We start from the raw sequence: 22,501 nt of genomic DNA on the forward strand, positions 1-22,501 counted from the left end.
ATCCCAAAAGACTTTACGTATCTCAAAAGTCTTTACGTATACTCTGCTCGCTTATCTTAGGCGTAACTCTCTTTGCATGGACACTTTCTCATGATCTGGTCACACTGGTTTTGTATGTTTCCCACCCGTGGCAGGGGCAGGGGGACAGAGTTCTATAACGTGTTGTGGCCATGCTCATTTGAGCATGGCGAAAAGCTCGTGTGGGCCCACGTCCGCTTTTGAGTGGTTGCCCGATACGGAAACTCGTGACACGGGATTTTCCGGGGTTACAGTATAGTTGTTCTGCAGTGGCTGAACCTTAAGTTGACGGATAGGCGCTATCTACACTGTTTAGGCGCTCGTTTGGCGGGCTCGTCGCTGTTGCGGTCGGCGGGCGAGCTTATATCTTGGGGGATGGGGAGGGCATCTAGTGTGTGATTTCGTGCTCATGATCTAGGGACGTGAGGTGTGACTTTGAGGAACTCTTTACGTTGGGTTTCGTCCTTTATATCTCGTCGTCGTCGTTACGCTTTTTGAGAATGACATTGTTGATGTCGGTAGGTACGTGGAGGGTACACTTTGGGTGTGCGAGGAGTACTTCTAGGGTATGTTCGCACATAATGTCCGTGAGGCGGTTCGTGAGGGTTCCTCATGAGTTGGAGTTGCCTCCGACCCTTTGCAGGGTTTGGGTGGGTTTTGTTTAGACCACCCAGGGGCTTCGACCGTGAGGTCGTCTGTCCCTTATAGCGCATGTTGGCTTCATCCCGAAGGACTACTAACCCCCCGGGACCACGAGGAGGTCTGCGCAGGGCATCGACGATGTCGAGCCCTCCCGGGGGACATACCTGTCATTGACCCAGTCGTGGGTCGCAGACAACCTACGTACAGTAGCTGCTGACGCAGGGACCACTGGGACGCCCGTGCGTTGATTGAAGACATCTCACAAAGTTTGACCGACGTATGTACGAGTACATACCGATATTCGAAGGCTCTATGTATGTATGTCAGACGTGCGCTACTTGGAGCCTGGGCCTGGAGCCTAGGTCGTCCTATTAGCATGACGACGGAGGCAGATGGGCGGTCCAATAACCTAATCCGGTTGTTCGGTGCTACGTTGGGGCGTCCCTATGACGAGTCCGCTGACTCGGACGCGAATACGAACATGCGGTTTGCGCTGGGCTGGGAAATACGAGGACCGGACGGGGTCTAGAGCGTCATCGAGTGCGGGCAGGCAGCAGAAGCCCCGCACGCGGCAAACGAGGTTCATGCGGAGGCGGCGTGTGCCTGCCCACAATGGCCGCCCAAGCCCAGGCGTGTGAATAGCACGACGTCAGCTCGCCGCTTTCGAACCACGTCTTGGCCATTTCTCCACAAACCCGCTATACCGCGTCGCCGGTGACGTCACAGCCTGTATACACACCGCGCGCCACCCGCGCGTATAAAACCAGCCGCGGTCCGCTGGACTGCTCCTCACAACGTTTTACGGCCCACTCTTCCACCCACACACCGTTTAACGACTTCTTCACGACTACTTCCACCAAACAATCAATCACAATGGTACGTGCACGGCGTCGCTGGGCGGATTCTGGATTGGCAGCTCACTTGCTTTGCGCTACAGGGAACCGTCATCTCTGCGATTGCTGGCGCTATCGAGGCCGTCGTCTCGGCCATTGCGAGCATCATCATGATCATCGTCAGCGTCATTGCGACGGTAAGCACTCCCGCTTCGTACCCTCTACGCAAGTTGCTGACCACCGACCCCGCAGATCATCGTCACCATCTTCGACATCATCTTCGACATCATCTGCTGCAACTGGTTCGGAGGACGCACTCGCCGGACTGGATCGCACAGATTTAACTGGGGCTCTGGAGGTCGGGGACGCGCATCCGCCTACTAAGCGTCCTTGACCGTTCCGCATTTCTCCCCCTTCCCCGTCGACGACCATACGATGAAGATGATGACTTAATGACGCTTTCCGCATACCCGTTGTAATACCCTAGCATCTGTTTAATCGCATGCCTCGGAGGTAGACTCTAAACCAATGCATCATGTACTGTTCTTTGCGTATCCCGCGTGATGTGAGGTTTTGGGTACGATGACTGCCGGCGCGGCCTACTCAATACGTCGAAGGCCCCGACACTGCTTAGTACATTGTCTACGAGTCAGTCGCACAGGAGGACCCTGTGCGCCGAGTAGCATATGGTCTGCAGCCCTTGTCACCCAATTCACGCAATTATCGACGCAGTCGGACTTGGCCCTCTTGCACAGCATTTCACTAACACCATGGAAGAAACGGTGAATGGATCAGTGAGAATCAACGTGCAAGCCCCGAGGAATGTCCTGCCTATCCAGAAGGTAATTTTACCGGGCAATACGCATGATTGTGCCAGCAACGTACATGCGGTGTGTTCGTCCTCAACCTTCCACTGACAGCCACACAAGCTTCACTTGATATCGGATCAAGCGGTCCTTCATCTTGTTATCCGGAGTAAGGACAGTCTTATCCAGCTCCAAGTACGCACCCAGCCTTCTCATGTGTATGTTCCATCTGTTCGTATGAGGTATATCCTGCCAATCCTCCTGATCAACATTTCATGCAGCCGTCGCGCACCGCCAGCCATAATTCCGAGAGCATCGATTGCAGCTCAGGGATAGGTCCAAATAAAGCAATCAACCCAGGGCAAGCGGACACCCACAAAAGTCCAGTAATCGATCATAAATAGAGGGCAGGCACCTACGCCCGCGCCGCGCTGACCCTCACCATGATCTCGCTGATCACATCAGCAGCGTGGGGGACGCGCCCGCTCGTCACCTCCACCATCTTGCTCCGGAACGCCGGGCTCGCGGCGAGCGTGTCCCAGTGGCGCACGACCGAGCGGAGGGTGAGCTGTTTTATCTCGGGGTACCTGCGAGGGATCGCCATCGTGAGCAGCGGGTAGATTAGTGGGGTGGCATGGGCGATAGGTGCTTACTGCGCGGTGAACGGGCTGAACACTTCCGTGAGCACCGTGTCGGGCGTGAGCTGCGACTCAAGGTTGTGTAGCGCGAGCTTCCGCAGGCCGTCGAGCGATAACTGCATCCATTCCGTCAGTCAACCTGCGTCATCTAGTTCACGTAACACGACTGACCTTGTGTGCAAGTCTGTAGATAGACCGGCATGACGCGGGTGTCGGGCGGTTCGTCCCCTCCGCCACCGCGCTGCTGCCGATACTCTGAGGTGCGGGCGCCCCGAGCCGCGGAGCCGGGCGTTGCGTCTTGAGTGGCGCGAACTCGATGATGCCCGTGTAGAGGTAGTACAGCAGCGCCTCCCACCTGCGCCCAGCCCATACCCCGTTAGCAGTCGGTTCGTAGGAGATGTGGCTGGAAGGTGACGTACGTGCGTGCAGCCGCGCCGAGGAGGACGATCGTTGTCCCGTCGAACGCTATCGTCGATCGATCACGGTGAGAACGCGCACATGCACCGACAAAACCACTCACTGTTCTCGCCATAGAGCTCATAGCCCTCCTCTCGCTTGTTCTGCACCATCTCGAACGACATCATCGACGCCAGCATCGGATCTGCTCGTCATGTGGCTCGCTTAGCACTGACTCCCAAACCCGCGTGCGAGGGCGTGTTGGACTCACCTTCATCGTCGATCAGCTTCTCCTCGTGCTCGTCGTTCAGAGAGGCCCTCGCTATGTCTGCGGCCAATGACGACGGCGGGTACTGACACCCGCGCTTCTGCGGCTCGCTCCTGACGACTACGAGGTCGCCATCTTCGTCTTCCTCCTCTTCGTCCGGCTCGAAGTCGCTATCCGGTTCGAAATCGTCCAGTATAAGGTTGTACTTGTCGAGCCGCTCGCCTTGCGGCAGCTCGAAGCCCTCGAGGTGCGTCTCGACATCTAGGACTATCAATCAAGAGAGTAGCACGGCGCTCGGTCATGAGCTCGTCCAGGACCCACAGAAGATAGATGGACGTACGCAGCTCGCACCGCTCATACCACATCGCCAGCTCCTCCATATTCGCATAGAAGACCCTGGGACAAGTAACCTTCCCCTCCGAGCTCCGCCTCCTGAACACGATGAACCGCGTCTGGCCCACCGGCCGCGCGGTCAGCACCCGATGTATCAGCTCCAGCGTCGGCTTCGCACTCGGGCTGGGCTTCACGATCGGGCTCTCCTCCTTCTCCCTCGCGCTGCTGCTCCTCGACACGCTCGGCGACACGACCGCAGCGGCGCCTGCCTTGACGCTCACCCGCACTACGACCGCATTCTCCGCGAACATCCGATCCGTCGACTCGAACGTCCGCTGCGCCAGTATCGTGCCTGCGTATGCGATTGCGCGGCCCCCTCCCCCTTCGGCGCGCTCCCGCCGCAGCGCCCGCGTTGCGTACGTTTGCCCGCTGAGCGAGTGTATGCTCGCGGTGATCTGCAAGCCCGGTATACAGAGCACTGACGAGCAGCTGCCCGGGTCTGCATCGTGTACCGCTAGGCGCGCTTTGCGTTGCCGCGAGGAGGAACCCTCAGAGGAGCGCGAGATTTTGACGACGAGCCCTGGCCAGAGCACCCCCGTCATCCGGGGCTCTGCATAGACATCGACTGGTTCTTCGTAGGACTCTTCTTCATAGTGCTCTTCAACTTCTGGCTCACCGTCGGGGGGCGGGGGAGGAGGGCCACGCGCGACTGGAGCGGGCGGGACGAAGAGGGCACGGAGGTTGTCGAGGGTGAAGCTGAAGGAGAGGTCGAGCGACGCCGCCTCCTGGTGTGCACTGAGATAGCCTGCGTGGGGCATTTTGGTGTGGGTGTGGTACGTGTGTGTTGACTGCGGCTGCTGTAGAGTTCACGGTTAGGGGTGGTACTGTACAGTGCAGTGAGGCAGGGTATTACGTCTATATTTTGTGTGCTGCTCGACCTCGTGGGAGCGACGGGTGTGTTATCAACGCGCGGAGGCTCGCAGGTTGTTTTGTGGGTGCCCAGTGAGGATACCAGAGTATCGAAGGGCCTGGAAGGGGATGTCTGTTCGTTGGGGACTCTATTGCGAACGCAGCCAAGGCGCGGAAATAGGACGCGTCATTTGCGTAGACGCGCTTCTACGCGTCCTTCGCGTATGGTCACGCGCACAACACCGCCCACTGTGGCACGCAAGCAGCGTTCGAACTCGCAGAGCCCGCCTTCAAGTTGAGTTCCAGCGCACCAGTGTAGACCACATATGATTCTCCAATAACCTATTGGACGTACAAGAAATGCCAATGCAACAACAAATCCATATCGTACAATGTCACAACACAAACGCAACCTTGTTTCGGACCCATTCCTTATTTCCTTGACGTCAACGCTGTACTGTCCACTTCTCAATCGCTCTCAGACGACGCGCTGTCGTATAGCATCACGTACTCCGGCTCGAGCGCACGCCGAGCAGCAGCCTCCGGGCGCGAAACGTGCCCGCGGAGCTCCCTGAAGTACTCCTCGAAATCATCCGAGATCGGCGACGACGGCGCATCCACGAGTGAGATGGACGAGTCGAACGAGTCGGTGTCCGAGAGCGGGCTGGAGGGCAGCGTGGCAGACGCTGGCTCAGACGGAGCGGTCGTTGTGGTACGCGGCGGGAGAACGCGGGGCGCGTCGGCGATCTGACTCTGAGCGGCCTGCGGCATGATCACGGAAGAAGCGGCGAGCGACTCGTCCGTCGACAATGAAGACGTCGCACGGGTCATTTCAGCGACAGTGATACTGTGGAAATAAACGAGTCAGGATTACGCAGAGTCGGTGGTAATGATGAACACGCACTCGACCCAAATGCTGTGACCGAACTGATTGCCTTCGCCGTCACTCAATCTCCAATAGCTCACATATTTACCGGGGATTTCAGGAGCCTAAACGCACAGTCAGCTGGACATTCGCTGCATACCCAGGAATATCAATGCTCACCTTCATCTCGCCAGCGACAATCTCGACTTCAGCACCAGCCTTGACCGAACCAACCTTGACCCAACGGGGCGCGTTTGCATGAGACGCCATCCGGTCACCGGCGACGAACACGAGCTTAGTGCTCTCCGGCCAGTCACTCGCACCCTGGTTCGACATCTTCCACGACTTGACGAACTCTGCGCCCGGAGGGAACACCTGGCCGTCCGGGATATTGTTGTCCGACAGGAAACTCGCGAACAGCGGCTGCGGCGCAGCCACGACCGGGACGGGAGAAGGCAACCTCGGAGAAGGGATCCTCGGAGGCGTGGGCGTCCTTGGGGGCGCAGGCTTGGTATCCTTCCTGAGCGGCGGGGGCGGGGGCACGTTGAAGTAGCCCCGGATGTCACGGTGGATAGTGCTGGGCCTCTCGGGGACGAGCGGCCTGCAGAGCAATGGCTCACCAACGAGAGGCGACTCCTCCACAGCGGGACGCGGCTCCTCAGCAACCTCAGGCGACTCGCTCTCATCGGACTTCTCCTCGACGAACATGGCGCCCGGCATCTGCTCCATGCGAGCGTGGGTCGGGGACGAGACGACAACAGTGGGCGTGGGAGGCTGCAAGAGGTGCTTGAGCATCGCAGTCAGTTCGGGCCAGAGCTCGCGCCATTCATTGTTTTGCACCGGGTCGAGGCGGGGAACAGAGTTCGCAGACGACGAGGACGTAGGGACGTCCGAGGGAGTGGTCAACCCGTCGACGGTCGGCTCGCGTGCGGCCTCGGTAGCATTCTTCGGAAAGTTGCCCTCCTCCAGGTCAATCAGATGTCCTTCCGCGGCCGGTTGCCCCACTGAACTAGCAGGGCTCTCAGGCCTCTTGGGTGTGGGTAGATTCACCAGAGGTTCGGCGACCGGGTGCACGATAGGGCCGTGAATGATGGGAGGAGATGAAGGAGCTCTATACGGCTCTACCACTGACGGGATTTCCGGATAGCGCCTCAGCACAGACTCGTCGATATCAAGCCCGGTGTGCTCGGTACGCATTTGAGACATCAAAGAGTGCCAATGATCTTCCGATTGCTGTATCATGTGTTCGTCGCGAACCTCCGGCGACTCGTACCTGCAAGGAGACGATGGCACCGTTTCGCTCGCAATTACTGAGGGCGCCTGCTGGTTCGACGCGGCCTGACTTGGGCGCATGACGAGTGGGATGACAGTGTCGGGAGTCTTCATCTTGAGCATGGGGTGCACCGCCGGATGAACCGGGAACGGAAGGGCCTCGCAGGACTGGCAGAGATCGAAGTCCGGGCATTCCGAGTGCAAACACTGCGAGAATAGCTTAACTCATGCAAAAACAAAGCAACATTCGTCATACCTTGTAGCGAATGCCAGTGATGACTGTGTTGCAGATGTTGCATCTAGCGTCATGTACAGTTTCACCGCCAAGAGCATCGCGCATCTGCGTACATAGAGCATACAAATTAGCGAACACCCATGGAGACAGTAGCAGAAGACTGACCACGAGGTCCTGGGGCTTGACGATCTTGACGAAACCATGACCGGGGTGCTGCTCAGGCGTGATCCTAAGCACATAGTTAGAATCAATACAGACAAATGATATTCAGATGTTACACACTGGAAGCAGGACGAGCACGTATCGAAGTCGGGGCAATTGAGGCATTTCTATGAGACGTCATTAGCAACCGATACAATGCTCCGCTTAAAGACAACTCACGTAACGCTCGCCCCAGATCCTCGACTCGCAGAGGTTGCACCTGGCGCTGTGCACGTGCATCGTCGGCGGCTCTGGTGCAGAGGCAACCGACTGCTGTGACTCGGTCCTGGGCTGCCTGCGCGGGCTGCGTGCCGAAGGGACACGCTCACCATCTCCACTGAAGACAGTGTGGACAATGACTTCTCCCGGACGGTCGATAGCGAAGAACTGGTGAGCAGCGCCGTGCTCAGACTGAATGTCAGGAATAGCATAACACTGGCTGCACAAGTCGTAGTCCGGGCAGTCCAAGCACTTGTGACGGACGCCAACGATGACATCGTTGCAGACATCGCAGAGGATGTTACGGTGAACAGGTAGCTCGCCTGTCATGACCACACCGGTCGTCTCCGCGGGCTGAGCGCCCCCCGTGAGCATGCGAGCTCTGGACTGAGTCTGATGAGCAGCATGGTAGCGGCCCATGTCACCCGGCGTCGCGATAGGGACGAAGTGGTGAGAGCTATCGTGTCGGTCCCAGTGAACGCCAGAGCAAATGCAAGCAGTGCAGAGGTCGTAGTCTGTGTCAAAGGCGTCAGCATCCACATCTGCTCGTCGATCTCGTCATTGGAACTCACCAGGGCACTCCATACACTTGTGCCGGACGCCATATATGTTGCGCTTCCCGCAGCCGTCGCAGGTGATACCCATGTGGGACTGTTGCTGCGCTGTGCGGCTTTCGATAACCGGGCGGAAGGCGTGTTGTGCGTGATCCTTGACGATGTCCCTCGTGCAGATGCACGCACTGCACAAATCGAAGTCTATCATGGCATCAATACATATCTGACGTCTGAAAGGAAGAGGATGATACATACCCTGGCAGTCCATGCACTTGTACCTGACCCCGTAGAAGTTTCTGCCCCTACAACCGTCGCAAGTGACGCCCGGATGAGACAGGAGAGGAGTCTCTGGAACCACTGTAGGAGGATTCGCAGAATCATAGACATGTAGGTGACCCCACGCAGGTGGCGGAGGCGGTACCACAGGAGGAGGTATGGAATACGTCAAATACTGTTCCCCTAGCATCGGCGGCAATGGCGGCAGGGGAGGAGGCGTCGGGATGACGGGCCGTAACAGAGGCGATGGCATCCGATGCGGTGGGTATACCTGCATTTGAGGAAGCGGCGGAGGCGGCGGCACCTGAGGCGCGTACGGTGGGTAGGGCACGAAACCTGGAGGGAATCTAGGCGGGCTCGGCGGCCGGTACGATTCGGCGAACATGAAAGGCGTAGGACACTGGTCGACGGGAGAGCGTGCACGACAGCAAGACGAGGTATTTCTACCATCAAGCTGCGGTCCGCAAGACGCAGCATCGCCGTGCCCGCAGCGACGGCCAGCACTCTTCAGGGCATCTCCGAGTTCCCAATCATCTCCAAAGGCCTTCTTCATCGTTGATTCGACGTCTGAGAAGAAGCGGTTCATCAACACTTGGACGTCAGCCTTGCCTTGAGAAACCGAGCAGCAATGGATCTGTTGCGACGCGTTTGAGGAAGGTTCTTCGCATGCGGGTACCTCGACCCCACCAGCAGCCTCCGCAGTCCTAGGCGCCGTCCGCTCAGACGACTGCGGCAAAGCTTCTTCATTATGCGTTACTGACGCAGCAGGCGGCTTGACAGCAGGGGGTGTAAACGTTACTCCCGTTTGCGGCGCGTCTGTAGACCGGGTTTCAGCTGCCAGCGTCGAGATGCCGACTGAGGGGTACAATATCGGTGGCGGGGGAACGATGAAGTTAGGTGACCGACCAATGTGCACATCCGCTTCCGAGAGTATCGGCGGCGGAGGAATGATCAGCACCTTGGGAGATGATGACTCCGATGAAGTGTTGGACCGCTGGTCCCGTTTCTTGCGCATGGTCTCGAGCAAAGAAGTCAGGCGATCCTCCTGCTGACGGCTTTCAAGATCCAAGTCCCTTTGCTCCCCGTGCAAGTCGTGTAGCAACGACGTCAGACGATCTTCTGGCCGACGGCGTTCAGGACGAGATTCGCGACTGGTCTGCTTGGACAGTGGAGAGATGTCTTTCAGAAGTTCTACAAGCGACGAACGACGAGCATCCTCGGTAGCGGGTCTGCGGATGGGGCCATAGTCAGAGATGGGACGAGGCCGTGCACGCCTCTCAGCCGCAGGACGTGGTACGGGTTTGTCATCATCCCAGGAACGACGCGGAACAAGATGTGTTCTGCGACGTCCAGAGTCGTGCCGCGTATGGTCGAGTCGCTCATCATTCAGGTGAGTGGCGTCTGTGAGCGACGGCGACGGCGGAATCACGTCAATGCTAATTGACTGTGAAGGGCGGTGCAATGCACGTGCCCCATCTGGAGCCTCGGTGGTCTGACCCGACAGAGCCGCAAGGTCCTGCCTCAAGACGTCAGCAAGGGAAGGTCGCCACGACTCCGTTCGGGCGACCGATTGGCTACTCGAGGACGATTCCCGATTCAGGAGGTCGTACAGAGAGGGTCGGGCGGTTCTGGAGCTAGCCGTCACAGTTGACGTCGAAGCGGTGTCCGGCGACGGCGACGGTCTGCGCGGCAAGGGTCGCGACGACTGGCGTGCACCTACGGCATCCTGTGAGGTGTCCGCGGAGTCTCGCGGCAACGGGGTCGTAGGAGATTCCGACGGAGGGCTGACGTTGGTCCGTGTAGTCGTACGTTCACGCAGACGCTCGAGGAAGAGCCTGCGGTCGTCACCTTGCCTTTTTGGACTGCGGGGAGTATGGTCCCAGTCCACCACTGTGGCAGACATCGTGCCCTCGGACGCCGTGACGCTCGCGTGGCCACTATCCGTGGAGACCATGCTGATACGGTTATTGGTCGTCGTGGGGGATTTGTGCGGTGTCTCGTCGTAGACGGAGAACTTGAGCAGCGCGCCGGGCCAGCTTCGGGCCTGATAGGGGGCTATGTACTCATTGTACTCGTCGGCGCTGTGGGCTTCTCTCCCGAGGAGAATACGCTGCGCGGCCGACGACGAATTAGGCGAGAATAGAATTTGCGAGAGATAGAAGGAAGGAGAGATGCGGAAGACTCTGTACAACTGCAGAGGAGAACGCGTATCAGCGTGCGACGCAGACGACGACGACGGCGAGGACGCTTACCTGATCATATAACTGGTCGAAAGAAGGGAAATGCGAAGAATCAGGGAAGGTGAATTTGCGGGTTTCGGCGCGGTAAGTGGCCTTGACGGTGAACATGGTGGGGAGTGGCCCAGCAGGTTGCGGGAGGAGTCCGAGAGGGGGCGCGCGCGTCGTCACTGCTATATACCCCGCAGGCGCCCAAGTACACGGGCACTGCGCCGTCACGTGCTGCACAATGGACCTCGCTCCCGACTTCCATGTCCTCTCCTCGACCCGCTATGATCCTTCCCTCCTCAGCCTCCCCTGGAATACCGCCGCTAACGACGGGGAGCCCTCGCCGTTTCTGCTACTAAGGTCTCACTCGGATCGCCTCAACTACGCGGCTCAGGTGCATGGTTGGATAGTCTCTCTAGCCTACAGTGACTTGGTCAGCGCGTGCGAGGATGCAGTACGAAAGGCTCTCAGTGAATCCTCTCATGGAAACCTGTCGCTCAAGGTATTCTACTTACTGTACTTTATGTTAATGCTGTGAAGCTGATCACGGAAGTCTAGCTTAGGATTTTGCTCAGCCGCAATGGCACTGTCACAGCTTCGGCCGCTCCGGCAGGTCGTCCACTTCCCAATGGGGATCCGAGCTTGCTATCAGCTTTCAAGTCCTTCCCAGAACACTTTCTGTCCTCACCCACGTATAGCAAATTGCTTCAGCCCCCGTTTTTGAGTGTCATCCTTGACACCGCGCCCACCTCGCCATCTCTTTTCACGCACACGAAGACCACCCACCGGCCCATGTACAACGCTGCTCGTGATCGTGCAGGCCTTCCGCCGCTACCAACAGACGTCTATGCGGACGTTTTGTTGTATACTCCGACTGGTGAGATAATGGAGACCTCCATACGGAACATCGCATTTCTTCGCCGGTCCCCGCCTCAGTGGATCACCCCGCGAGCGGAGGTCGGTTGTCTGCCTGGAGTCATGCGAAGATGGTTGCTTGACCAAGGCAAGATTGTGGAGGCAGCGGAGAGTGAACTCAGGCATGACGGCATCGTAAATGGAGAATTTGTCATGACGTTCAACGGTGTGGAAGGTTGTCGGTTTGGGAGGATCAGTCACTCTATGGCTGCTTCAGCAGCGATGGATGCGAGTGAAGTTGGGCCGCATAGGTGAGTAGTAGGTGCGTCCATTCAATCGCTAAACACGATTTCTCATGCTGCTCATGCTTCAGTCAGAGTCCATCTCGCCCTCGGATGTTATTTCAGCTCGAGTACACTCGCTAGGCTCAGCAGATGTCGGTTCGGGAAGCTGTGCTGTGTACTGCGGTACCCAATCGACATACGACTCGCGGCCGCACTCACGAGAGGATACGTTATTGCTTATCTGTTGTATGTTGCGTGAATAGAGTGTAGCGCGATGACTGTACCTTTAGCCCGAATTTATGAAATGAAGTTTCCATTGCGTTTGCAACTTTGGTCGGGCTGCAGCTCACGCCGAGAAGAAGTGATGATGTTTAGTACGCCATCTGGGAGCACAGCGGTCATGCTGGGAGGCCAATGGGAGGCGCTGAGTAACTCTATCAACACAGACAGTCATGCGGCTTCCACGACCCTGCACCGCGCCATCCACATGCTGACCTAGCTTGAGAGTTGGTCTAAGCCCGAATGCATCTCTTTCTTCAAGATACACCCAGTCCGATGCAGCATTACCGCCTCCCGTCCCCGCCGTCCCCGCGTTACAGGCCTGTAACACCAGGATCGCCTGCGCCATACCCAGGACCCCCGTTCCCCAGCGTTCCGATGGACAATGCTTACTATCCAGACCAGCACCACCCAACCTTGTACTTCGACGATGGCAATGTGGTGCTCTCGGCGCGGACCCAGGACGGCAGCTTCCAGTACTTCCGGGTGCACCACTCCGTCCTGTGCAGGCATTCGCCTGTCCTGGCGGATATGTTCGCACTACCCCCGTTGAGGGCATCAGGCTCACGAGACATGCTGGAGGAGACGTACGACGGCGTGCTGCATGTGCAGATGCCAGACACTGCGGAAGATCTCGCGAGCTTCCTCGGGGTACTGTATGATCCACTGTGCGTCTCCCCATTCATGAGAGCATTCCCACCCGCTGATACATGAACCACGCAGTGGGACGGCCTACAAACGCTTCAACCCCAACACGCCCGTCCTTGTGGAGGGCACGCTGAAGCTCGCTACAAAGTACGAGTGTGACGCCATCCGCACGCGCATCGTCGAGAACCTCGAGGCAGACTGGCCGCAGACCCTCGCGCAGTGGGACGCCCGCCGCTCCGAGTGCATCCTCCTCCGCTCCGAGCACGCGCAGCAGTTCACCGGCAAGATTAACGGGCTCTACCTGGACGACCGCCTCCCCGAGCCCGCCTCCGCCATCCGCGTCGCGACGGACTACAACCTCCCGAGCATCCTCCCCGCGGCGTTCTACCAGCTCGCCCTCCTTTCGACCGACGCCGACTGGGACGAGTACCGCGCGAACCCCGGGAAGCACCTCCGCTTCGGCGCGCGCACCGCGCGATGGCGGCTGCTCGACAAACGCGACCTCATGCGCCTCGTGCACGGGCAGAAGGTGCTCGCGGGGCACACACGCGCCATCGGCACAGACATCTTTGGCAAACGCTGCCAACGCGGGATCAAGGTGTGCGCGAAGGCACGGACGGAGTGCTGGAAGTACTTCCAGGAGAACGCACCCATCTCCATGGACGACCCGCTCGACATCCTTTACGACTGCTCACGGCTTGAGACGCTCTTCACTGACTTGCCCTGCGGGGCATGCGTGCAGGATATCGCGACTTCGGCGGAGAAAAAGCGCAGGGAGCTCTGGAGGAGTCTTCCTGCAATCTTCAATCTCCAGGCTTAGTATCGTTGAGGTTTCGTTTCATCTCATGTTCGCTATGTTGCTATGTTGCTATTGTCCATTGTACGTGTTTATTCGCTTCCATCTGTGCTCTGTTGCAATTGCTGACCATGTCGGATCCGTGTACCACCACCGTGACCCCCATGGTACCCACCGTTGTACTCTACGTGTACATATATGTACGATATTGCTGTACATTATTGCTTTGCAATCGCATGCGTCTACTCGAATCGTTGTTCGCGACATTTCACACGGCCAATGCGTGATATGTGCGCAAGACATGCCAGGTGGATTGGCAAGGCCTATTAATCTACACAATAACGTAGCGACACCGAAGCACAACATGATGGGTCGTGAACTACAAGACTATGGTTACAGACATCAGATATCATGTCCGTCTAATGTCGTATGGGAGTCTTTACCTTAGCGTGTGGTGTGGTGGATGATGCATGCTAATATACATATGCTAGAGAAACAGTAACAATGCAAGGGATACGCAGACAACATGATGGCCCGCCGAGTACCGCGGCGTAATCGCCGAGGAAGCGGAGGGGAACAGGCTGGCGTATAAAGACAACGTATGGAGGACGAATGGATGCAAGCGAAAGAGGGACGAGAAGGCTATGCAAGAGACAATGACAGCAAGATGGCGTTAAGTCGTGAATGGGGGCATTTAACGGAGGAACGCTGAGTTTCCCTGGGCACGATCGCATTTCTTCGCAATGCGGATCGCACTCTCGAGGGCACGCTCAACGAGTCCTCTCGACGGACTCGTGACAGGGGTATGTGCCAATAAATCTATGGCGCGAGATGAGCGACACATACTACTGACAGCGGACAGGCGACATACCTTTATACTGCAGAACGTATCTCATCACCCGCTGGGTGGGCTGAATAGCGAGGTCCCGCAGAGTCCACAGTTTCTCCTTGCTATGGCCATGCGCAGTCGACGGGCTCGGGGGCATGCCCATTGTAGTCTGGAGGTTCGACAGCGAGCTTGGCATGCTCTTCCTCTTCCACGCACTGAGCGTGCGCGTCAGCGTCCCCGTCGGCCCATGGTCCTTGCCGAAGCTCGCGGTGCTCCCATGCTTCCTCGACTCCAGCGCGGGCGGCGACGACAAGCCGAACGCGAGCCCGGTCCCGAGCGCAGCGGTGAACATCCCGTTCTCGCTCGGGTCAATCAAGGACATCCGCCGATTCGCAACCCTTGGCTTTATCATGCCCGCGATCCCGGACTGCGACGCACCGCGGGGGGAGAGGGTGCGCGGCTCGCCATGACCCAGGGCATTTGTCGTCTCGTCGCCCGACTTGCGCCTCTTCCGGCCTCGCTTGTCCTTCTCATCATCGATATAGAAATTGCCGACGACGCCGCACCACGCAACGAGAGCCGCCTCGAGCTCCTCTTCACAGCCGATGAACGCCGCGCCCACGCCCCATGCACTCGGGTCATCGACGAGCCGCACGAGCAACGCTTCCGAAGCCTGAAGAAGCGCAGGGACGTAAGAGAGCAGGAGCGAGAAGAAGGGATGCGAGCTCTGTGCATTCAGCAGCTCCCGCAAGCGCGCCTGGTAACTTCTCTCCGTCCTCACGAGCTCCCTGCAGCACAGCAGGGCTCTCCGTGCCGCCTTCCATTCCTCCTCGTCCGCATCGTTCTCGAATCCGTCGAGTGCCTCGTCCTCCTCATCTCCGTCGCCCTCTTCTTCGGAGTCGCTGTCGCCACCCAGGCGGAAATGCACTCCAGATCTCCAAGGCGAAGTCGAGCCTGTCGAGCACCCAGACTCCGCCGTATGTCCGCTCTCGCTCTGAGCTGGCGTCCTGCTCTTCCCCCGAGCCTTCTTCGCGACGGCATTCTTCCGGAGCTTGTCGAGCTCCTGTACGAGGATCTCGTCGGGGACGTCGGCCATCGCCAGCGTCCACCTCCGCATCGCCATGGGGTCGCTCTCCAAGAAACTCGCCGACCTCCGACTAGGCTGCGCTGCCCTCGAGGTCGGCAGATAGGAGCTTGGCCCGTTGGCGTACACGCTGTTGGCGCGGGGTTTGAGGGCAATGGGGCTCGGTGGGCCCTGCGACTCTAATCGCGGGCTGACCATCCTCCTCATCGTCGACAGCCCACTGCTCACCGCGTGACCCAGAGCGCTGCCCCCCGCCTCCCTGGAATTTTCCTCCGTCTCGTTCTCGTTCTCCTCGTCCATCGCACTCACATCCACGAGCTTAGGGTTGCCCCCGCGCGCATACAGTCCCTCGGCGTACGGGTCGAACGTCCCTAGCGGCGCCTCCTCGTACGCCTGCGCTTGCTTGCCCTTCCCGTTCTGCGATGTGCGTTCAGGGGGGTTCCGCTGGATGTGCAGGCGGGACGTGAGGGCGGCGAGCTCCGACGAAGAGAGGCCCGTCCATGCGAGCTGCGCGAGGGCGCTCGTCGATCGCTTGCGCTTCGGCGGGGGCGGGAAGGCGGGCTGCCGCCCACTGGTGTACTCCTTCGGCTGAAGCGAACAGCAATAAGCGCCCCAGCCCCATATACGACCAATAATATTTGTTACACTCACGATATCCAGCCCAAACGGCGACACAGGGCTAATTGGAGGGAGGACGTTCGGCGTCGTCGACGATGCTGATAGTGTCGCTGGACCGCCCAGCATCCTCGACCGCAGTCCGGGGAAGTCCGGGGTACCTGATGACGACGTCCATGACGTGCCTGGCGCCGATTGTGAGGGCCGTCTCTTCTTCAGCTTGCGTCCCCCAACGCCCCCGCCTGTCCCGCGACTGAGCTGCGGCGCGAGTACTGGGTCCACATCCTGCGTGCGGTCGCTTGCACCTGCCACGCCCGGTCCACATTGCCACGCTGACGGGCCGAAGAGGGGGGATGCTATGGGGGAGGAGCCCTCTGGTGTAGTCGCAGGTGTCGAATGGTCTGTGGACGGTGAAGAGAAAGTCGTGGAATGAGACGTTGAGCTAGAATGCGAGTGTGACTGCGCGCTTCCACTTTCGCTCTGGCGTGAAAGCACCGGCGGCCGACTGGAGCTGCCGCTGCCGCTCGGCGTACTCGAATCGTCGTGGCCGTGGTCACTTGTGCAGCGGGGAATGCGGAAGAAGTTGATGCTATTTCTGGGTGATGAGGCGGTCGAAGGCTCCGCCGAGTCGCGCGGTGCGAGCGCACTTTTGTGGCTGAGCGCCCGGAGGAGGTTCAGGCTCGAGCCTGAGCTTGGGCTTGAGGCAGGTGGACTACATGGCGGAGATGAGAGGGTAGACACAGGACGGGGCTTCCTGAGCTTCCTCCGCGCGAGGTGGGAAGGATGGGGCAATGACTCTGAGAACGCCGACATCGATGTAGGGCTTGAGACCATCTGGTGTCCGTCCGAGGCGAATGACTGCCGAAAGATGGGAAGGCTTGCCCTGTCCGCCCACGAGAGGCGGGAAGGATAGCTGTGATATGGACCAGCGGAGTATCGCGCAGGTCTCGAAGAGTACGTTTTTCTGCGGGGAACACGGCCCGGGCTTGGTACGCTCGTACTAGCGGGGGGTATAGAACCGTGTCCTGGGTCAGAAACCGTGTAGTCAAGAGCGTAATAGCTATCCTCGTGCGTGCTGTCGTGCGAGAGTTCAGACGGCTCGACGATCGACACTCCCCTTATTTTGGAGGCATGGCCGCGGTCCGACTTGGGCGGCACAGGCGGTGGCGTCGGCGAGGACAGCCTGGGCGGATCGCGCGTGAGAGCGTCAGCGAGGTCGTCGTATCTCGACTGCCGAGGTGTGGTGTCGCCCTCATGACTCGAGAATGCAGACGGTTCGTCGTCCTCCGGAGCTGCAGGGAGCTGCTTGTCTGCAGCGCGAAGGTTCATGGTGGAGCTCTTCATGAAAGCCAAAAAGACGCACCCTGATTGACACGCCTATATGCTACGCGCGAGTATCGTCCCGACCCTAGGAGTGATGTGGATCGCGCAACGCGGTCGTCGCCATGTGCGCCCTCGGCATCAATGGGGGTAACCGAATGCGCGTCGTCCTGGTCGTCCTGGTCGTTACGGTGGCCGTCGTCCAGGTGCTGTCGACGGTGGAGGTTCGACGCGCCGTCCAGCGAGAGGCGGCGGGGGTCGACATGTTCGATGTGCGCTGTTACAGCGAGGCGAGCTTTGGTCCTCGAGGGCAACGACCTTATCGTGCTCGCCGTTATTTTGGGCGACAACGGCTCGTGGCGGGTCGAGGGCAGGCGGGGGGCGACATGGGGGCCGACGGGGGCGGCGACGGGGGGCTGGGTGAGGACGTCGGCCATGCAAAGTGCGACGTACCTGCGTCGAGAGACTTTGAGCAGTGTGAGCAGGCCCGCGTTTATGAGCGCGACATAGGCATCAACCATGATGTCACCCATTCCGTCCCTTTCGAGCGAGATTTCGCACTCCGCTGTGTGCCGATTTGCCCACCCCACCGCCGGCACGATCGCCGCTTGCAGTCTTCCCACCAATCTTACGAGGGATCTCCGGGCCCGGGGAGATGGCGCCCAACGTGCCGATCCACCCAAGATCCAGGCTCTGCGTGTGCGAGCAGTCTGCGAGCAGTCGAGGACCGCCCGGAATTAGAGTGTATGCGAAACAGGGACTGGAAGGCCCCACTGATACCAAACGACTCATGGCCAAATTTCTCTGACAGTATCTCCCGACGCTCTGTCGCCATCAGGCATATCCGGGCAGTCACAGCGCACACCCGGTGTAGCAGCGCAGACTCCAGGCTGCCATGTCCACCGCGTGCCCCTCTTCCCGAACTTCCTTCACACTTGCTCTCGGTCTAGTCTATTTTGTACTCGTCATGCTGCTCGTGTGTATCTCCGGACTGCCCGGCACATCAGAACGACCTGTTATATTATCCGAGTCCATGGCGCATACGTGACCGATGATGATGTAGGCTGGCTCCCACCACGATTCGCATGCAGAACATGGCTTGGAGCACGTCCGAAAAGCTCCAGGCAGCGGGGATGTACATGCCTTGCCCCCCCCCCCCCCCAGGCACCATGATTGATGAATGCCTCCGGTACTTATCAGGAGCGCGCTGTGCGGGACAGAGCAACGGATGGGCGGCCCTGGTAACAGCGCCACCGTGCCACGGACACTCCTCCTCGAGTCGGATTCTATCACGCGTCCGTCGCTGCAAAAGGGCTGGTCAGGGGTTGACAAATGTGGGCTGGGTGGGAGCAAGGTGGGAGTGCTCTGTGACCAAACCCTTTGGGGATCCTTACAGTCGCCGTGATGGTGAGACTTTGATTGCTATGCGCATACTTAACTTGACGCGTCCACTAGCTCGGGAGGTTGTTCGAATTCGGTGGTTCCCTGTGAACTGTTGAATGGCACGAAGGCCACACATCCCTCCGATACCAATGGAAGACATCGGAACATCTTGCTAGGACGGCGAGCTGTTATCGATACAGTTGGTAATGGCCTGCTTGTATGGCGACTGAGAGCGACTCACCAGGACAAGGCTGGCCTTATGACGGGCGGGCCATTGCAAAGCGGCGCCCGATAGCGCATCGCTAGCGTAGTGGCTTCGACCACACAGCAAATTGGCGTGCCAGTGGGGCGCGTCGACACGCGTCTGTGTCATCCCACCGCGTCACGGTTAGTAATCGATCGAGAACGCGGTCACTGGGCGCGTCACTTTCTGTCACCGCGCGTCCTCGCGTTGTCCTCGCGCGTTCGACCCTTTATGGTCGCTTCGGCTCCCTCCTCCCCGCGTTCTCCTGCTCTCTGCGCAGCCGCCATATCCAAAACTCGGTCTCGCACTCGAACACCGGGAACCTTCGCCAAACTGACGTTCCGAGGACTCGCGCAATCGCCGCACGGAATTAGCGCGAGCCGCCGCCACGCTCTCCTCCAGACTCACTGCGGACCGCGCTCGAACAGTCGAGGCGATGCTCTGGGTGGTTCCTTCATTCAGCAGGAAAATAGACTTTAGGCACAGGCGCGCGAGCAGCGACACCGCGCCAGATCGGATCCCCGCGCCCCGGGTCGCCCCCGCATGAACCTGGGTAAGGAGTACATCGAGGAAAATGGCAGAATAATCCCCCGGCCGTCCGGCGTGCGTCTCTTGGGTGACTTATTGTCCAGAGGCTGACGTTGTTCATAGACCTTGCGCGATTGTGCATGAGGATAGACGGCGCAGTCGGCCAATTCAAATGGGCAATAACGAATGTCGCCGCGGTGCTGTGCAGCACACAGACCGAAAATATTCCAACAATGCAATCGGCGCTCCTCTCCAGCCTGCACTTGGACTCGTCGGACGGCGAGAGGCCTGACACATGTATTCAGTACGGCACAATCACAATATCTGTTCGTTGGTAAGTTACGTCAGCTAGACCATCTCAACCGAGTCTTATCACCAAACGTGTTCTGAAATGTAGTGCCACTACTCTACTATCACATATATGTCAACAGTTCATCGGGGTAGAATTTCAGTTTTTGAAATGCGGCACCACAGACAAGGGCACTGTACCACCCGATGGACCGTGCGGGCGCAGCACTCAACGATATACAGTGTTTATCCCAGCGTTCAGGCGGTAGTGTGTTGACAGCGCACAGCTCGGAAGATCGTGACTCAGGTCACACAGAAGGCTTTGGCTACTACGGACTGCCAAGTCGGGTCGCAAATGTTCAATTACTTTATTCACGCAGGAAAGCTAGGCTGATTTGTTGATTCAGTTTAGAGCACTACTACTCGCGCGATAATAGGCCCATAGGAATGTGACTCGCCTGCTTCTGTGAAGACAGTAAGCGAGGGTATGTCGTATAGTCCTGAGTACACATTAGCTGATGGCCTTGAGCAGATAGAAGCAGAGATGTGTTGGCTCGCACTGTAACCTTCGCGGTACCAGCACTCACCCTCACTCGAAACCAGGCCCGTCCGGCTCGAGTCCTGACGGAGGCATTCAGCTCAAGAGTGCCGTGGCGACTCGGACTCGGGACCTCGCTGTATGCGTAGTACTTGACACCGCTAATGCGGCGTGCCTCCAATTCGACTGTATGCCGGCTAATCTCTTTTTAGCCAAGGTGCCGAGCAAGTGTCAGGGCTATGAAGGTGGAGACGTACCATTTGATGTGACGGGTGCAGCCATTGCCGTCTACAGGAGGGCAAACGCACACTGGAGCATGAACATGGTTGTGTACGTCAACTTGTGATTAGTTGGAGATTTGACTGAGCACGATACAGAGGAACGAGTGGTTGGACTGGGCAAGGTCCCTCTGCCCCGTATTTATTCTCGCTGACGATCTGCGCTGTCTTGGTCTTGTGTAGTAGCCTATGGCGCTCTGCTCGAACGGTGGGTAGCTAAGCAGCACTTCAACACTGATATATACTCCGAGTTTGCTATGGAAACATACCAGTCAGATGATGCTTGGTGTTGATATCTGCCCCTCATGCCTCAAGTACTGACCGTCCGTGACAGCAGACGGTCAAGCATTTAACTGAAAGGCATGTCAACAAGACTCAGTTGACTCCGAAGACGTCGACAACAAACACACTACTCGCAAAGCGAGGATATATCGCCAGTCCTCTTGCCTTGCTGTCTGGTTGCCATACATGTCCAGACCATCGCGGTGAGCCTCCGTCGCGTCCATATCAACCACCACCTCCATGATGTAGTTATCCGGCATGAACTACTACTAGTGATCCTGCTGAGACAGTGGGCCATTCTGTCCTTCAAGTTGAAGAGAGTCGGTCAGACGTACGTTCCAAAAGTGATTTTCAACCAAAACAAATGTGAACTGCATGCGTAGTGCGCCCACTTGCGTTCGTGACGAAGCACAATCCGATGATGAGAGATCAGCGTCGACAGTAGTCGACAGACCCGACCGCGCTGAGTCTCATCAAGCTCAAGCAAGGCCGCTTGAGATACGTTGGGAGGCACCGCATAGACAAATATGGGTATCGTCCATATGCCACAGTCTAAAGTCGAGTCGTTCGCTGAGACGTCGCGGTAGTCACTAGCACGGTATTGAATCAACCATAACCTTTGGAAGGCCTTGCAACTAGGTCACTGGTTGCGTCGGACACTACAAGTCCCATAGGCCGTTACTGGTGTCAATATAGCACAAGGGGGTAGATGTCGTTGTCGGAAGAGCTTCGAGACCACGATATGACAAGTGCTCACTAGTCACCAGGAGGGGAGTATAGAACTCTCCTCCCTCGAGCGCGGTTGTCGAGGTCTGGAAAACGAATACTAAGCACAACATCCGACATCGCGATCGATAGCTGAACCAGTTCTCACCGGGAGGGAACGTATAGACCTCTCTACCCTCACGTTTACTATCGAAGTCTATCAGACCGACGTCACTGGTTCAGCATGAACGAGCACGATGGGTGTAATTTGTACCTTCCGGAGGGAATTGGTACACCTCGCCAGTACGCTTCTCGATCGCAGGAGCGGCCGAGACTGCCTGCAAGGTGGTGACGGCACGAAGCGCAAAGGCGAGTGTGAGCTTCATGCTGGGCTCACTGCCGCTCTGGGTTGGAACCAATCAATGACCTCCCAGTTATGTTGAACGGACGTACGGGGACGCATTCACATTCTTCCTCGCGCGTCCCGGGTCATCAGGTGCTCTAAAGAGAGCAGTGACTCATATTCTTGCCTTGGAGTGTGCTTTGTGCACAGCGTTCGTGACACAATTTTCCGCAAAATGATCCTCTAGACCTCTAGACAGCCTCTGGACACACGGTGCCAGCTCAACTAAACGTACGTGGCCAGACCTCGGTTATTGGCAAAGCCAAGGCTTGGTTCTGTCAAAAGCGGCAGCTATTCACTATGCCAGAACGCTGATCCAGCCCGATCTTTTAAGTCACGGTGATGCCATCATGGACGCCACGGAATGATGGTCGATCGACTTGCGGGAGCAAAGTAGTTCGACTAGAAGCACTGATAGCATGAGTCACTTGCGCCACATATCTGCCAGTTCA

General features: G+C 58.1%; 8 protein-coding genes across 8 annotated transcripts; 4 read left to right on the top strand and 4 right to left on the bottom strand.

Moving 5' to 3' along the window:
* Positions 1 to 599: 599 nt before the first annotated feature.
* On the top strand, positions 600 to 1,877 carry C8Q71DRAFT_857581 (uncharacterized protein; the record flags this gene model as incomplete). Its single annotated transcript, XM_047927424.1, has 3 exons — positions 600 to 668; positions 1,598 to 1,690; positions 1,746 to 1,877. 3 exons carry the CDS (start codon positions 600 to 602, stop codon positions 1,875 to 1,877), a joined length of 294 nt encoding a protein of 97 aa, XP_047779435.1.
* A 410-nt stretch (positions 1,878 to 2,287) lies between these two features.
* On the bottom strand, positions 2,288 to 5,014 carry C8Q71DRAFT_757508 (uncharacterized protein). Its single transcript, XM_047923683.1, has 9 exons — positions 4,848 to 5,014; positions 3,942 to 4,791; positions 3,605 to 3,868; positions 3,458 to 3,538; positions 3,357 to 3,402; positions 3,109 to 3,292; positions 2,953 to 3,053; positions 2,379 to 2,886; positions 2,288 to 2,324 (listed from the first exon to the last, which is right to left on the bottom strand). The coding sequence occupies exons 2-8, from the start codon at positions 4,750 to 4,752 to the stop codon at positions 2,715 to 2,717; spliced, it is 1,659 nt and encodes a 552-aa protein (XP_047779436.1). The 5' UTR covers positions 4,753 to 4,791; positions 4,848 to 5,014; the 3' UTR covers positions 2,288 to 2,324; positions 2,379 to 2,714.
* Positions 5,015 to 5,143: 129 nt separating this feature from the next.
* Positions 5,144 to 10,850, bottom strand: C8Q71DRAFT_757514 (uncharacterized protein). The gene is made up of 11 exons (XM_047923684.1): positions 10,718 to 10,850; positions 9,372 to 10,656; positions 8,445 to 9,281; positions 8,208 to 8,390; positions 7,597 to 8,150; positions 7,498 to 7,544; positions 7,381 to 7,444; positions 7,237 to 7,320; positions 5,889 to 7,187; positions 5,748 to 5,833; positions 5,144 to 5,690 (listed from the first exon to the last, which is right to left on the bottom strand). Exons 1-11 carry the CDS (start codon positions 10,811 to 10,813, stop codon positions 5,312 to 5,314), a joined length of 4,914 nt encoding a protein of 1,637 aa, XP_047779437.1. The 5' UTR covers positions 10,814 to 10,850; the 3' UTR covers positions 5,144 to 5,311.
* Positions 10,851 to 10,921: 71 nt separating this feature from the next.
* On the top strand, positions 10,922 to 12,150 carry C8Q71DRAFT_757515 (aminotransferase class IV-domain-containing protein). Its single transcript, XM_047923685.1, has 2 exons — positions 10,922 to 11,192; positions 11,249 to 12,150. The coding sequence occupies exons 1-2, from the start codon at positions 10,932 to 10,934 to the stop codon at positions 11,858 to 11,860; spliced, it is 873 nt and encodes a 290-aa protein (XP_047779438.1). The 5' UTR covers positions 10,922 to 10,931; the 3' UTR covers positions 11,861 to 12,150.
* A 336-nt stretch (positions 12,151 to 12,486) lies between these two features.
* C8Q71DRAFT_796643 (uncharacterized protein) lies at positions 12,487 to 13,576 on the top strand (the record flags this gene model as incomplete). Its single annotated transcript, XM_047925692.1, has 2 exons — positions 12,487 to 12,776; positions 12,832 to 13,576. 2 exons carry the CDS (start codon positions 12,487 to 12,489, stop codon positions 13,574 to 13,576), a joined length of 1,035 nt encoding a protein of 344 aa, XP_047779439.1.
* A 670-nt stretch (positions 13,577 to 14,246) lies between these two features.
* On the bottom strand, positions 14,247 to 17,409 carry C8Q71DRAFT_707077 (uncharacterized protein; the record flags this gene model as incomplete). Its single annotated transcript, XM_047920539.1, has 3 exons — positions 14,247 to 14,371; positions 14,424 to 15,548; positions 16,638 to 17,409. The coding sequence occupies 3 exons, from the start codon at positions 17,407 to 17,409 to the stop codon at positions 14,247 to 14,249; spliced, it is 2,022 nt and encodes a 673-aa protein (XP_047779440.1).
* Positions 17,410 to 20,317: 2,908 nt separating this feature from the next.
* C8Q71DRAFT_593936 (uncharacterized protein) lies at positions 20,318 to 21,633 on the top strand. The gene is made up of 6 exons (XM_047919575.1): positions 20,318 to 20,328; positions 20,386 to 20,711; positions 20,759 to 20,867; positions 20,994 to 21,144; positions 21,215 to 21,272; positions 21,351 to 21,633. The coding sequence occupies exons 2-6, from the start codon at positions 20,572 to 20,574 to the stop codon at positions 21,361 to 21,363; spliced, it is 471 nt and encodes a 156-aa protein (XP_047779441.1). The 5' UTR covers positions 20,318 to 20,328; positions 20,386 to 20,571; the 3' UTR covers positions 21,364 to 21,633.
* Positions 21,617 to 22,191, bottom strand: C8Q71DRAFT_593839 (uncharacterized protein). The gene is made up of 4 exons (XM_047919574.1): positions 22,100 to 22,191; positions 21,921 to 22,042; positions 21,816 to 21,863; positions 21,617 to 21,753 (listed from the first exon to the last, which is right to left on the bottom strand). Exons 2-4 carry the CDS (start codon positions 22,030 to 22,032, stop codon positions 21,698 to 21,700), a joined length of 216 nt encoding a protein of 71 aa, XP_047779442.1. The 5' UTR covers positions 22,033 to 22,042; positions 22,100 to 22,191; the 3' UTR covers positions 21,617 to 21,697.
* Positions 22,192 to 22,501: the final 310 nt, after the last annotated feature.

Source organism: Rhodofomes roseus (assembly GCF_022264815.1).
Source record: "Rhodofomes roseus strain CIRM-BRFM 1785 chromosome Unknown C8Q71scaffold_9, whole genome shotgun sequence".
In the NCBI taxonomy this organism is placed as follows: Eukaryota; Fungi; Basidiomycota; class Agaricomycetes; order Polyporales; family Fomitopsidaceae; genus Rhodofomes; species Rhodofomes roseus.